Source organism: Elephantulus edwardii, unplaced genomic scaffold (genome assembly GCF_000299155.1).
Source record: "Elephantulus edwardii isolate Elephantulus edwardi_28Jun2011 unplaced genomic scaffold, EleEdw1.0 scaffold00007, whole genome shotgun sequence".
NCBI lineage: Eukaryota > Metazoa > Chordata > Mammalia > Macroscelidea > Macroscelididae > Elephantulus > Elephantulus edwardii.
In genome coordinates this window covers 27,039,186-27,053,159 of record NW_006399757.1, presented here as the reverse complement: position 1 = coordinate 27,053,159, position 13,974 = coordinate 27,039,186, and the positions used below count along the sequence as shown (strand labels likewise).

The following is a 13,974-nucleotide window of genomic DNA, read 5'->3' as shown; positions in this document are numbered from 1 at the left end:
AACAACAACAACAACAACATTTTAGACAAAATGAATAATCAACCTTGATGCAAACTCTATAATAAACTAGAGCTCTTTGCTTTTACTTTCATTTGTATCTTAATATAGATTTTCCTACCTTTACTCTAAGCACAGAGGTAAACATTCTTGCATCTTCAGATACTCCTCCAATGTAGAATTTTCTTGAAAACACTGGAGGATGATCATTTTCATCCTGAATCTCGATATACACTTTGGCTGTATTGCCTAGAGTAAGGAAAGAATACATTTTTATTATAAAATTATAGAAAAAAAGAAAACCTTAAATACAGTGTGGGGGTTTAATTGACTAAAATATACTAGAATAAACATTTGTGCTTTTTAAATGGAAATAATGTATATCAGATATTAAATTTTAAATGGCATGATTTTGCCTCTAAATCCACAAAGGATGCAGATAATTACACTTCTAGTATATTAATGTTAACTAGTTGTTTTTTATTTCTTTTAATTACACTTCCCTCAAATTCAATTTAATATCACTGAAATACTATATTCTGCTAATTTTAACAAAACTATTATTCTTACTCACATTTCACACATAATTTGAATATACATATACACACATTTATATATATTTATAGATATTATAGATATTTATCGATTTGTATAAATATTTATATATCTATATATATATTTATATAAATGTATTTATATAAATATATTTATATGTGTGTGCGTGTATATATATTCCTGTTTACATGTATTTGGAAAATCTGCTGTAAGGACTTCTTTAAGGTGCTAAAGGACCAAGATATCAGTTTAAAGTAAAGAGTGATGGAAACAAGTCATGATATTTCCAATTATTTCCTATGTATCTAAGTTGAATAATTGAAAATGAAGACACATAGAAATAGTCTAATTCTTGACCCTTTTGTAGTAAAACAAGCAGAGACATATAGCCATTATTATTCATCAGTCATGACCATAGTTGAATTTAGTCAATAGAATGCCTAATTACCGCACATTTGAAATTGCAAAACTTGTTAAAAGCACAGATGTACAGAGTTAGAGTGACTTCTAAAATGGCTATAGGATGTTATCCACTTTGACGTTAAATTTTTTATTGGAGTCCAACACAACGTGTGTATGGTATTAAAATCCTAGGAAACAATTCTAAAAATGTGTCTGCAAACTGGAATCCTTATTAACAGTTGGTGGGAGTGTAAAATGGTGCAACCACTGTGGAAGGCAGTATGATGCTTTCTCAAAAAGTTACAAATAGAAATAACATTTGACCCAGAAATTCCCCTACTGGGAATTTACCCTAAAGAAATCATAACTGCCACCCAAGATATATGCACACCCATGTTTATTGCTGCTTTGTTCACAATAGCAAAGAGCTGAAAACAACCCAAGTGCCCATCAACAGAAGAGTGGCTAGAGAAGCTCTGGTATATTCATACAATGGAATACTAGGCTGCATTGAAAAACAAGGAACTAATGAAATATTATGCAAGATGGATGACCCTGGAGGACATTATGTTGAGCGAAATATCTCAGTCACAAAAGAACAAATATTATATAGGGTCACTGTTGTAAAACGGGACTGACATCAGGGTTGAGGGAAGACAGAAAAAGAGGGGAGGAATCATGTATATTGCATTGAAACAAATGAGGGAGAGAACTGTTTAAAAGGGATATATGTATGGGTAGTTTTGTCATTACAGAAGTCCAGAATTAAGACTGCATAGTGGAGTGCACTTGGGGGGAGGGATTGCATAACAATGAAAGAGTTTTCTTTTTCAAGGAGATGAGTGAATTGGGTGGAGGAGGTGGGCAGGGAGAAAAGTGCAACAATGTATGACTGGAAACCCTAAGTCTCTATAAACTTTCATTAAAATTAATAAATTAAAAAAAATGAAGACACTTTTGAATTGTTTTGTTAGGGAAGATTATTGACTATCATCGACGTGAAAAGAGGTAACAAATCTGTTTTGAAGGAAGTGCAAGATGCTGAAGTTTTGTCTCACACATTCCAGACATGTTGTCAAGGAGTGGTAGTCTTCAGAAAAATAAAGCTTGATGGAGATAAAAAAGTGAGGGATAAAGGAAGACTCTGATCTGCTGTTCACAGTGTTACTTTTAGTCACATACAACTTACCAGCTCTAGTGACCTAGTGGTAAGAAGCTGTGCTGCAATCTTGATTTCATGCAATTCAAATCCACAAGTAGCTTCATGGGAGAAGAATGAGCAGTCTCCTCACATGCAATTAACTGTCTCTGAAAACCTACTGGAGGGTCAGCTATGGGTTGCTTCCAACTTGATGGTACACAACAACAACAAAACCACCACCACTTGTGAGCAGCTAATAGTAATGTGTGTGGGTATATATTTACAGATACAAAGACATATATGCATATTTGTGTGTGCTTATGTATACAAATAGATATAGATAGGTATGTTGTTGTCATTGTTATGTGCTTTTAAGTTGTCTGCAACTCATAGTGACTCAAGTATAATAGCTCTGAACCTTGTCCTAGTCTGAGGCCATCTCTCTGTCTCCAACACACCTGCCCCTATTACCTCAGTAACTGTGCCAATCTATCTTATCCAGGATTTTCCTCTCCTTTGTTGTCCCTCTACACTTCCAAGCATAATGTCCTTCTCCAAGGACTGGTCCCTTCTAGCAACATGCCCAAAATATATGAGATGGAACTTTAAAATTCTTGCCTCTAGAGACCAGGTGTGTTTCACCCTTTCCAGGACAGACCTGTTGATTCTCATGGCAGTCCATGGAATGTTCAATACTCTTCTCTAGCACCACAACTCAAAGGTATCAATTCTTCTTCTGTCATTCTTATTTATGTCCAGCTGTCTTACACTTTAGCACTCTAGAGACATCCCTGACAACAGACTTTCCTAATCCAATTCATCTTTTGATTTCCTGGCTGCTGATTCCAAGACTGTTGATTGTGGAACCAAGCAAACAGAAATTGTTAACAATTTCAATCTCTTCTCTATCTATCAAAGTAATTGGTCCAGTGGTGAGAATAATTTTCTTTTTGAGCTTCAAAATATAGCTATAATTTGAGCAATAATTGAATTTTGACTAGACTTTCAGTGAAATAACCTAAATGTGGAGCTCTGATGACCTAGTGCGTAGAAAGTTGTGCTGCCAACATAAAGGAAGCTTACACTCTCAGGTTGCCCCATGGGAGAGAGACAGATATATGTTTCCATGGGTTAAACAGTAATTCTAAACATCATTGAAGTTGATTGGTAACAGACTTAGAGTTGGCTTTTGGTGACTGTAAATTGCAAACATGGATATTACTCATCTTTCTCCTGCAAAGTCTTGGTAGATTTGAATTTTTAGAAAAGTTTGGCCTTTGGGTTGTCAGCACAGCTCCTTACAAACTGTACAACCAGAATTCCTTTACCAGCAATGATAATATCAGGTTAAAAGTGAGAGAGTTTTGTTTATTTTGTTTTGCTTTTAAGGTTGAAAGTAATCAATAGTCAGATAAAGTGCTTCTTTTCCAATGGAAAGCACATCTTCTCGTACATAAGATGAGATCTAACAATATCTGAAAGTTGGACAGCAAGAATTACAGAGAACTGATGCCTTTGAATCATAGTACTGGAGAAGAGTACTGAGTATCTCATGGATTGCCAAAAGATTAAACAAGCCTATCTTGAAGGAAGCATGACCAAGGTGGTTCTTAGAGGCACAATGGGTGAAATTTTGTTTCACATATTTTAGGCATTTTGTCAGGAAGAGTGAGTTCTTAGAAAAAGACATCATCCTTGGAAAAATGGTGGGTTAGAGAAAGAGAAGAAGATGCTCAACAAGACAAATTTACACAGTGACTGCACCATTAGGCTGGAGCACCTCACAGATTGTGGGGATGGGATAGCAGATGACAAGACTCAGATGTTTGTTCCTAGGGTCACCATGAATCATCATCAGTATGATGTCATCTAATAACACCAACAAAAATAAGTGCTAGCTGAAAAAGACACATCTGAGAAAATAATTGCCATCTGACTTTTAAATATTATGTGACTTATCTTGTCATTTCTACCATATTTAAGCGCCTCCTAAACAATACATTTAAGAACTAAATAATATTGTAAGGTGCTGTTGAATCGAGTCTTACTCAAAGTGGCCTTATTAGCAAAAGTCTTGAACACTGTCCTATCCTGTGACTTGAGCCCACTGCTGTGGTTTATGCGTTAATCCATTTCACTGGGAGACTTCCTCTCTTTCATTGACCCTCCATCTTTCTAAGTATAGAGCCTCTTTCCAAGGAACAGTCCCTCCTAGCAACATGCCTAAAGTAGGAGAGACAGAATTTCATTATCTTTGCCTCTAAGGAGCACTCTGGCTACACTTTTACCAAGACATATATGTTTGTTCTATTGGAAGTCCATAGGATACTCAGGGCTTTCCTACAACGCCACAGCTTAAAGTCATCAATTCTCATTCTGTTATCCTTATTTACTGTCCAGCTCTCAGATTTGTAGCAGGTGATTAAAGACACAAAGGCCTGAATCAAATTAACTCTAATCTTCAATTTAACGTCATTGCTTTTAAGTATTTTGGAGAAGATTCTGACAGTAAATTTATCCAAAGCACTGTGTATTCTGGTCTCCTAACTACTGGTGCCAAGGATGCTGATTGTTGATCCCAGCTAGATGAAATCATTGACAGTTTCAGTCCTTTCTCTTAGCTATCATGATGTTGTCTGTTGGCCCCATGGTGAGGATATTTGTTTTCTTGACATTGAAATATAATCTACACTGAAGGCTATAGCTCTTGACCTGCAGAAAGAGTTTCAAGTTCTCCTCACTTTCAGCAAGCAACGTTGTGGCATTCACATAGTATAGGTTAATGATAAATCTTCCTCCTACCCCAATGCCACATTCCTCTTCATAGACTCTGGATTCACAATTTTGTTCAGCATACAGATTGAATAGGTATGGAGAAAACATACATCCCTGATGCAGTTTTCCTTTGCTGGTTCAGACAATTGTTACTTGATCTAAGTACAGATTTCATATGAGCACAATTAATTGTTCTGGGATTTCCATTCTTCTAATGTTAGTCAAAGTTTGTTATGATACACACAGTCAAATGCCTTTGCATAGTCAATAAAACACAGATATACATTCTTCTAGAATTCTCTGCTTTCAGCCAACATCCATTTAACATCAACAATGATATCCCTGATGTCATGGTTTCTTCTAAACCCCTCTTGAAATTCTGGAAGTTCCCTGTCAATGTACTGTTGTAACAATTTTGGGCAATCTACAGCTATATTTTGTTTGCTTATTATATTGATTATATTGATCTACAATTTCCACATTCTGTTGGGTTACCCTTCTTGCAGATAGGAACAAATATGGCTCTCTTTCTGTCAGTCAGCTAACTTTCCTCCAAATTTCCTAAGAGACTTGTGAGCATGTCCAGGGCTGCATTTGTTTCTTGAAAGATCTCAGTTTGTATTCTGTCAATTCCTGGAGCCTTATTTTTGCCAATGTCTTCAGCGCAACTTAAACAACTTCTTTCATCATCACTGGCTCTTATTGACATAATACTTCTTGAAATTTTTATTCTTTTGATTCTTTTACATAGGGTGACTCTGTGTATTCCTTCTATCTTCTTTTGATGCTTCCTGGGTCATTCAAGATTTTGCTCGTAGCATTTCTGTGTTGCAACCCAAAGCTTGAATTTGCTTTTCAGTTCTTTCACTTTGAGAAATACTGAGTGAGTTCTTCCTTTTTGTTCTCTGACTCTAGCTCTTTGCACACTTTGTAATAATACTTTGATTTGTCCTCTCAACTTGCCCTGTGAAGTCATCTTCTTTAGCCTTTTTACTTTGGCATTTCTTCCTTTTGATTTGGATTCTAGATGCTCTAATATAATTTTAACAGTCTCTTATAATGTTTTTATTTTTTTCTTCTGCCTTAATAATGTCTTTTTCTGCCTTTCATGATTTATATCCTTGGTTCTCCCACAGTTCCTCTCCATCACTGGTGTTGTGTCTATCACTGTTTCTTGAGATGATTTTTAAAGTCAGGTGGGACAGACTCATGATCATATTTTGATTTCTGTGAGTTATTAGAGTTTTTTTTAGTCATTAGTTTTTAATTTCTTCAGTTTCAGTTAGTACTTGCACATGAGTAACTGGTAATTGATGGTCTGTTTCACTATTGGCACCTGGTCCGATCCCCGACAACAGATTTTTCAAATGCGATGCTGTGTGCAGAAGGTTGAATGACCCAGGAAGCACCAAAAGAAGATGAAAGGAGTGCACAGAGTCACTATACCAAAATAATTGGCTGACACAGAATAATTTCAGGAAACCACATGTGATCAAGGGTCTATGGTGGTAGATGGGGAAGTTGAAGCTACTCCACATTCTGTCTAGTGACTTCTGGGACTGCAATCAGCCCAGGAGATTTTGGGTTAAACTAATTTGTTGTGTAATTGGTTGGTTTACAATCTGCCCAAGGGGTTGGGTCATTGTAGGATCTTGAAAGGACAGACCTGCCTTGAAATTGACAAGAAGTTTCCCAAAGAAGTTTCAGGATCTCCTGATCATCCAGAGTATGGATGGGAAGTTCATCTTTGAGACATCCGACCTTTCATTACTAAAGATTTTCCTGATCATGTAAGATTTGTTCATAAGTGTGACAACACACAAAAATGACAAACATGAGAAAGCCAGTGTTGGCCAAACATGGGCTATAGGAACAAAGTCACCAGCATCACGGAGCATAATAGTGCCAGCAAGGAATGAAAAGTTGAAGCCAAAGGACCCCTAATGCAGTCTAGCGTTAGCCATAATGTGATTCATTAGGTAATTTGCATACAGAGACTTTCTTTGCAATCAGAACTTTAGCAGTGCCCCGTGCAAAGGATTACTCACAAGCCTGGGGCAATTCAGGCAGGAGTTCCCTGCATAGATATTCTTCAACTGTTGGTCTAGAACTGGGCCATTTTAGAGAAATAAAATGGCAGTGGGGGAGTAATGACTTTCCTTCCTGTAGCTGGTGCTCAAAATCAACCCCTAAACACCTGCTGAATCTTGAGCCATCATTCATGCTCGTGGTAACATAAGCACAGACATCAATTTTGGGGATATGTAAGCATGTCTCCTTTGAAATGAAGGCAGGCACCTTTCCTATGGTACAAAACAGGCACAAGCAGCGTGAAGAGACTACTGTTGATCTGTTTCTGTTATTTACAGTTGACTTTTTTAATGAGTAATAATAGCCACTTTCATTTTGTGTAAAAGCTGTGTGTTTTGTCTTTATGAATCAGTTATATTGTACAGATGAAGTGCCCATGAAGTGATTGATGACAGTGGCCATGCATTTATTCTTATTGGTATCTAGAAAAGTGAAACAACATGTATGTGCATAAATGACTTAACTACCTACTTGGATTTATTTTTTTCTGTATTTCAATTATGACCACATATATTGCTGTTGATTCCCAAACTACTTATCAGAGACCTTCTCATTCCGATGTTTTATTTCATGCATAATGACTCCCTTCCAAATCATAACTATGTAATCCATCTCACTAAGATAGTATATTACATTGTGGCTATTGTTTGTGGTGAATAAATAAATGAAAAAATAGCCTGCTTCACTTAGGAAAACTTAGATATGAGATAATTCTGCCACTTGCCTTGAGGGCCAAAGTTTTATACATTGTCTACTTATTTGGTTTCCTTCTTATTGGTTTCTTTCTCCTTGTCTATAAATTGGAAACACTAGAATCAAGAGGATAATATACTATGTTATCAAGCAAACAGACATTCTCACCAGTGGGTCAATTGGCAACACAGTGACAGATGGATAAGAGATTGAGATTAACACTTTCAGCTTGATTGGTTCCACAAGAAATACTCTTAGTCAGCAGTCAGGAAATCAAAATATTAATTGCATTAGGAAAATCTGCCATTAGGGAACTCTCTGAGTGTGGAAGAGCAAAGATATCAGTCTAAGACTAAGGTGTTTCTGATCTAAGCCATGATCTTTGCAATTGTTTGCTATACATCAGATAGCTGGGCTACGTCTAAAGACGATAAAAGATGAATCAATGCCTTTGAGTTGTGATGCTGGAGAAGAGTATTGAACACACCATGGACTATTAAGAGAAAAACCTTGTTTTTTCCTGGAGAGGGTTAATCCAGCTGCTCCTCGGACGCAAGGATTTTAAAGCTCTGTTCAATACATTGGGCATGTTGCCAGGAAGGGCTTATTCTTGAAGAAGGAGATCATCCTTTGAGGGGTGGAGGGACACAGCAAGAGAGGAAGATCCTGGCTGAGAGGACTTGACACAGTAACTGGGTTAATGAGGGTAGATGTGTCAGACACAGTGAGATTGGCTCGGGAAAGAGTAGGGTTCAGATAGGGTTGTTATGAGTTGCAGGTGACTTGACAGCACATAACAACAACAAAGAGAGGACACTGGAAAAGAAACGGGGCTAATGTCAGGCTTTCTTTCTTTTAAGTTTATTTTTTTATTATTTTGTGTATGTGTACCATCAAATCAGATCCGACTGGTACAGGAGGAGATTGTCCCTCCTTCTCTAGCAGAGCATCTGGTGGATTCAAACCGCACACTTCTGGTATTGTAGTATATTTCTTTACCATAGTGAACTAAAACTCTGACTTACGTTCAGTCAGCTATCAAAAGAGAGGTGACCCAAAATTGAAGTCTATTTCAGGAGTCCAGCTGGTGTCATGTTAAGCGTTGCGTTGTTTAACGGTCTGGTAATTAGAGCCCACAAACCGCTCCACAAGAGAAAGATAATCAGTCTCCTCCTATTATAAGCCATCATTTTAGAAATCACATTAAGGGTATCCATGGGTCAAAATCGTCCCAACGACAGTGTATGTGTTTTGGGGGTTATTAGTCCATTTTAGTTTAACAGTTTTAAGGTTAATATTTTTTAAAACTGAATCTTAAATTGTTTTGTTATTTTTACAGAAACATCTTTATCTCTTTCATTCAGAAATGCTTGCATGAAGTTAAAATTTAAGGTCTCTTTTTTAATTACAGAACTCTTAATTAATTAGTCATGACAGACTAATTAATGTCATCATTTTCTTTATTAAATTGAGGGAGGCTTTCTTCTTGTCGATAGGGAGTTGCCCTGCTAACTCTTTTTATATTATTACTCTTTTTAATCTTTTTTACTCTTTTATCAAGCCTTCAATTTCTTAAAGATTAAAGATGGGAGAGCGCAGAAGGGGAAGGCCCCCTATGAGGTGGATCGATTCAGTGACTGGGGTAATGTGGATGGGTGTATCGGAGACGGTGCGGTTGGCACAGGACAGAGCAGAGTTTAGGGATGTACATAGGGTCGCTATGAGTCCCAAGCAACTTGACGGCACATAACAACAACAACAACAACAACAATTTTGGAACAAACACAGCCTAGCAGAAGAAGAACACAGAGGGACTACTAATTTATCAGGTTTTTCTTCTTTTTTAAACAGCATAATTTAGGAATGATAGATTATTCCATTTTTTTAGCTTAATAAATTTTATATTAGGCAACTTGCTTAGTGAATTATTGTATTCAGAAAAAGATTGTGTATGAATCGTTAATCTGGTGGTCCTATTTTCTATAGAAGAATAACATAATTGAACATGGTGTACTAAATAATATATTTATATATTTGATTAAATGAGTACTAATGAATTTTAAGGGAGCTCTGGTGGCCTAGTGCTAAGGAGCTGCACTGCCAACTCCAAGGTATGCAGTTTGAATCTACCAGCTGCTTTGCAGGAAAAATATGGGCAATTTTCTCCCATATGATTTGCTTTCTTTGAGAAATCCACTGGAGAGTTAGCTACGAGTCAGTTTCAACTCTACAATACAGATCAACATAAAAGAATTTTAAAATATCAATTATATTATTTTTATATATAATTTGTGTAAATACATTTAATAAAAGTTAAATTCCAAATTGTTCCTGTTTTGAAACCTCCTAGGGTTCCCAGGTGGACCTATTATTTAATCGATACTTCTACGAGGAGAGTTTACAGAAAACTAATAAAATTTTTATAAAAATTGAAGAAAATGGGGAGGGGCAGCTATTATATACTCTGGAAAATCATAAAAACTAAGCAAATGAGATAAATACCAAACACTATGTGGTTAATTCTTAGTATAGTACATTTTCATGTATTGCTTACATTATTTCTATAATAATCTAGTTGTATTATGCTACATATGTTCTTAATTAGTGCCCAAAGCAATTACGGATCCTATTTGCAATATCTAAGAAGGTAAAGGTTAGAAATTCAACTATAAAGATGAAGTTTCATAACTTCAAGCTTATTTTATTTATTAAGTGGTATCTTAACAATATATGGCATGATTAAGATCAATGGTAAATGTAATAAACTATTAGGATTACTTTGTGTTTAAAGAAACATTTTTTCCTGCTAATTTATTTACAAAATTCTAATAATAATTTGACCTTTCCCTCACCTATCCACCCATCAAATTGGACAATCCAATAATTTTTAAATGCCATTGTTTTCTTTGCTAAGGGGAAGCGTTGTATGCATCAATGTAATTTAATGTTTCTATGCTATAGAAAAATACATTATGTACATATTGTGCAAATATTGTTTTAAAGTTATTATTTAATATTTTGTCACAATTATTAAATATTTTATAATTTTTAGAATAATTTCATATAAATATTTATAAAAGCTACAGGAACAGGTAATTAATAATTGAGTAAAATTTTTTCAATGTTTTCTCTTTATAATTTACTTCCATCATAAATGTGATTTAATTAAAGGATATCATGTTTCAGAAAAATTTTAGTATATTTTTATATGGTATGTTAGAGATTACTACATTAGAATTTAACTATACTTAGATATCTGTTTTTAAAAAACTATGAAATGAATAATAACAATAGTATTTCTGAACCATAAATGATATTAGGAGGTCAAATGTTTTACTAGAACGCAATTACAGTACTTATAAACCGAGTGTAAAAATATTTTTTACTACCAGGTTGGGAATTTTTAACTCTACATGATAATATAGCCACTTATTTAAACTTCTCCATCTGATATTTTTTTGATTCCTCTATCTGCCTACAACCTAAATTCTAACTTGATTATAAGTTGAAAATTCTTTATGTTTTAATTTTTCCTTTTGATTTTTTAAATACTTGATTAAAACCCTGCGGTATAATTAAATTGGATTGAGATTAGATCATAAATCTGTGCTGCTCAAGTGTGTAATTTCTAACTCATCAGCCAAAAAATTAATGAAAAAGAAACTTTTATGAATATCTTATATATTCACTACATACTGCTATTAGGTTTTATATTATCTTTTTACAATTATATATCATACTATGCCACTAAATTTGACATGCTTGGGTTTAGACAATCATAATTTATTTCAAATAGAAATAAACCAATCACCACAAAAGTGTGATTAACAGTATGCTACATTCTTAGATTTACATAAACTATTTAAAAGAATTCATATTTTAATACTTTGTCTCATTCAGAAAAAAAATTGCCATGAACATTTTATTAATGTTTTTTTCTTTCTCTTTAAAGTTGAATAGTTTAAACCTAGTAATGTTTTTTCTAAGTTCTTTTTATGTCTAGTTAAAGGTAATTGTACAGGCTAGCATTTATTTAGCAGTACCTGATCAGTCCCTGGGGAATATAACATTTTGAACCCAGCTACATATTGAAGCCAACATCTGACCAATGTCTGATGATCTGCTTTGTACAAATTACACTCAGGAAAATCCTGTGGTTCAGTTCTACTTTATTAACAGGTAGCATTGTCATGAGTTAGGAAAGACTCCGTGGATGTGTGTCATGTTTTATTGTTGATATTTGTTTATGTGGTATAACAAAGTAGTAGTAGATATAGAAATCTCATGTGGCTGGAATGATTATTATTATTTTGTTTGTTTTAACTATTATTATCATTTTACTGTAGGACTAAATGAGAAACAGAAAGGTTAAATAGCTTATTTGAATTCCCTCCTTTAGTACAAAGTCTATTTCTCCAGTCCTAATTTACTCATAATTGACTTTCCAGTGTGTTTCTGAAGGCTTAAATGGCACCAGAAAAGACTGCCCCTCAAAACTGCTGGTAAATTCTTACTGGTGAGGATGTGTGGGTTAGCTCCTTCGATTAGCAGCACAATTTTCTGGGGATTACAACACCAGAGTTCCCTTTTGTGCATGTTTTATGCTCCCTGGAGTTGGCAATCGACTCATAGTTAATCTCCAGTCAGTTATCCTGAGGCAGTAAATTGCCATATGGATGGGTGGTAATATGCAAATAGTACACGCATATGTGAATAGGCCATGTTAGTCTATCCACAAGGGATTGGTTAGCCTCTTCAATCCACAAGGAGATTGGCTAATTTTGTCATTAAATTGAGTGGATCCAGCCAGCAAAAAAGAATCAAGAGAATGTAGGGGGTCCTTTGGTGCTAGGGATTCGTGTACCACCCAGACGGGTCTCTATAGGACCAGCAGTCATAGCAGCTGCATCATTGAAACAGAGGGGTTGACCTGGGTAGGACAGAACAGACCATGGGACTGCTAACTCATGAAACCAGAACTAGGAACCTTTACTCAAGGTTGTTGGACAACTTGGAGGAGGGGACGAGATAGCCATATTTGGCAGATCTGAGAGCTTTGTAACACTGGCCTAAAACCATGAGACTCAAGGCTGCAGTGCCTGCAAGCACATTTCAGATGCTGTCTTGACTGTGTTCTGCTATTAACCTGAATTACAATCTTTTGGCTTCCCCAATATGGTTTTGTGTAGTCAGTGAGTAGTCACATCAGATTTTTGGACCAAAAAAAAGTAGTAAGATTGGTGTTGGGATGAGTAGGAAGAGGTGTGGAAGTGTAGGGGAGCTCATAAGCTTGTGCAATTTGGTTTTGTGTTGTTGATGGGTACAGTACTACTTTGTAAAGTTGGTAGAAGACAGATATGGCTGTCCCCACATGGTCCTATTTCTTTAAAAAGAAATTGCAAAGATGGTTTAAAATTTGTAAAATTCATGCAAAAAGATTCAATGACCACACTTTGTTGGATCCCCCCCCCCCGCCTTTTAAAACTATATAGTAAAGTAAATAATTTCAAAAATGACAAGAGTTATTGCTTTTATTTCATCTTTCCTCGTTTATAACTCTTATTTATGTTGTGTCTAACATATTTATTTTGTACTATGGTAGGTCTATTTTCTACTAGGAAGCTCATGTAGCCTTGTGGTAATAAGCTGTGCAGCAATCCAAAAGGTATGCAGTTGAAATCCCCCCAAGCTGTTTCACTAAAGAAGAATGGGCAATCTCCTCCTCCTCAATTTTCTGTGTCTTAAAACCCACTGGAGGGTCACTTATGAGTTGATGTCAACTTGATGGCAAACAAAAACATGGCATTAAGACTAAAATCAGTATTTGAAGTCTTTCCAATGCTTACCAAGACATACATCAGTTTTCTTCCTTTCTGTGAACTCAGCTAAAGAATTTTTTTGATAATTAATAAAATAACATCCTAGTTAGTGCAGTTTACTGAACCTTTAAATTGTAATTTTTGCAATTAAATTAAATAATGCTTTTGTGGTTCATTATTATTACCAGTTTAATGCACGATAATAAAGAGGTTGCTGTCTTTTGACCAATGAACAAAATTTCATTTGTGCCATATCTTAAGATTATTGTAAAACTCAATTTAGTTCATCTTTTAAAATGCCATTTTCATGCAGAAGAATGGTGCCCTTGATTATGTTTCTATGAGTTCATTACTCTTTCATTTCATTTGCCCATTAGTTTTGTCAACTTTCTCAAGAATCAATGGTTAATGAAGTTTAACTTAAAATATTCATTCATATATAAATGTTGTTTGTTGTTGTTATGTGCCGTCGAGTCGCTTGCGACATATATATATATATAT

General features: G+C 35.2%; 1 protein-coding gene across 1 annotated transcript in view; it reads right to left on the bottom strand.

The window, feature by feature from the left end:
- The window catches only part of PCDH15 (protocadherin-related 15), a 454,971-nt gene that overhangs the window by 97,977 nt on the left and 343,020 nt on the right, over positions 1-13,974 (bottom strand). The window contains exon 23 of the mRNA XM_006880391.1: positions 119-246. Coding sequence (XP_006880453.1) covers positions 119-246 — 128 coding nt within the window. The remainder of the gene's footprint in view (positions 1-118; positions 247-13,974) is intronic.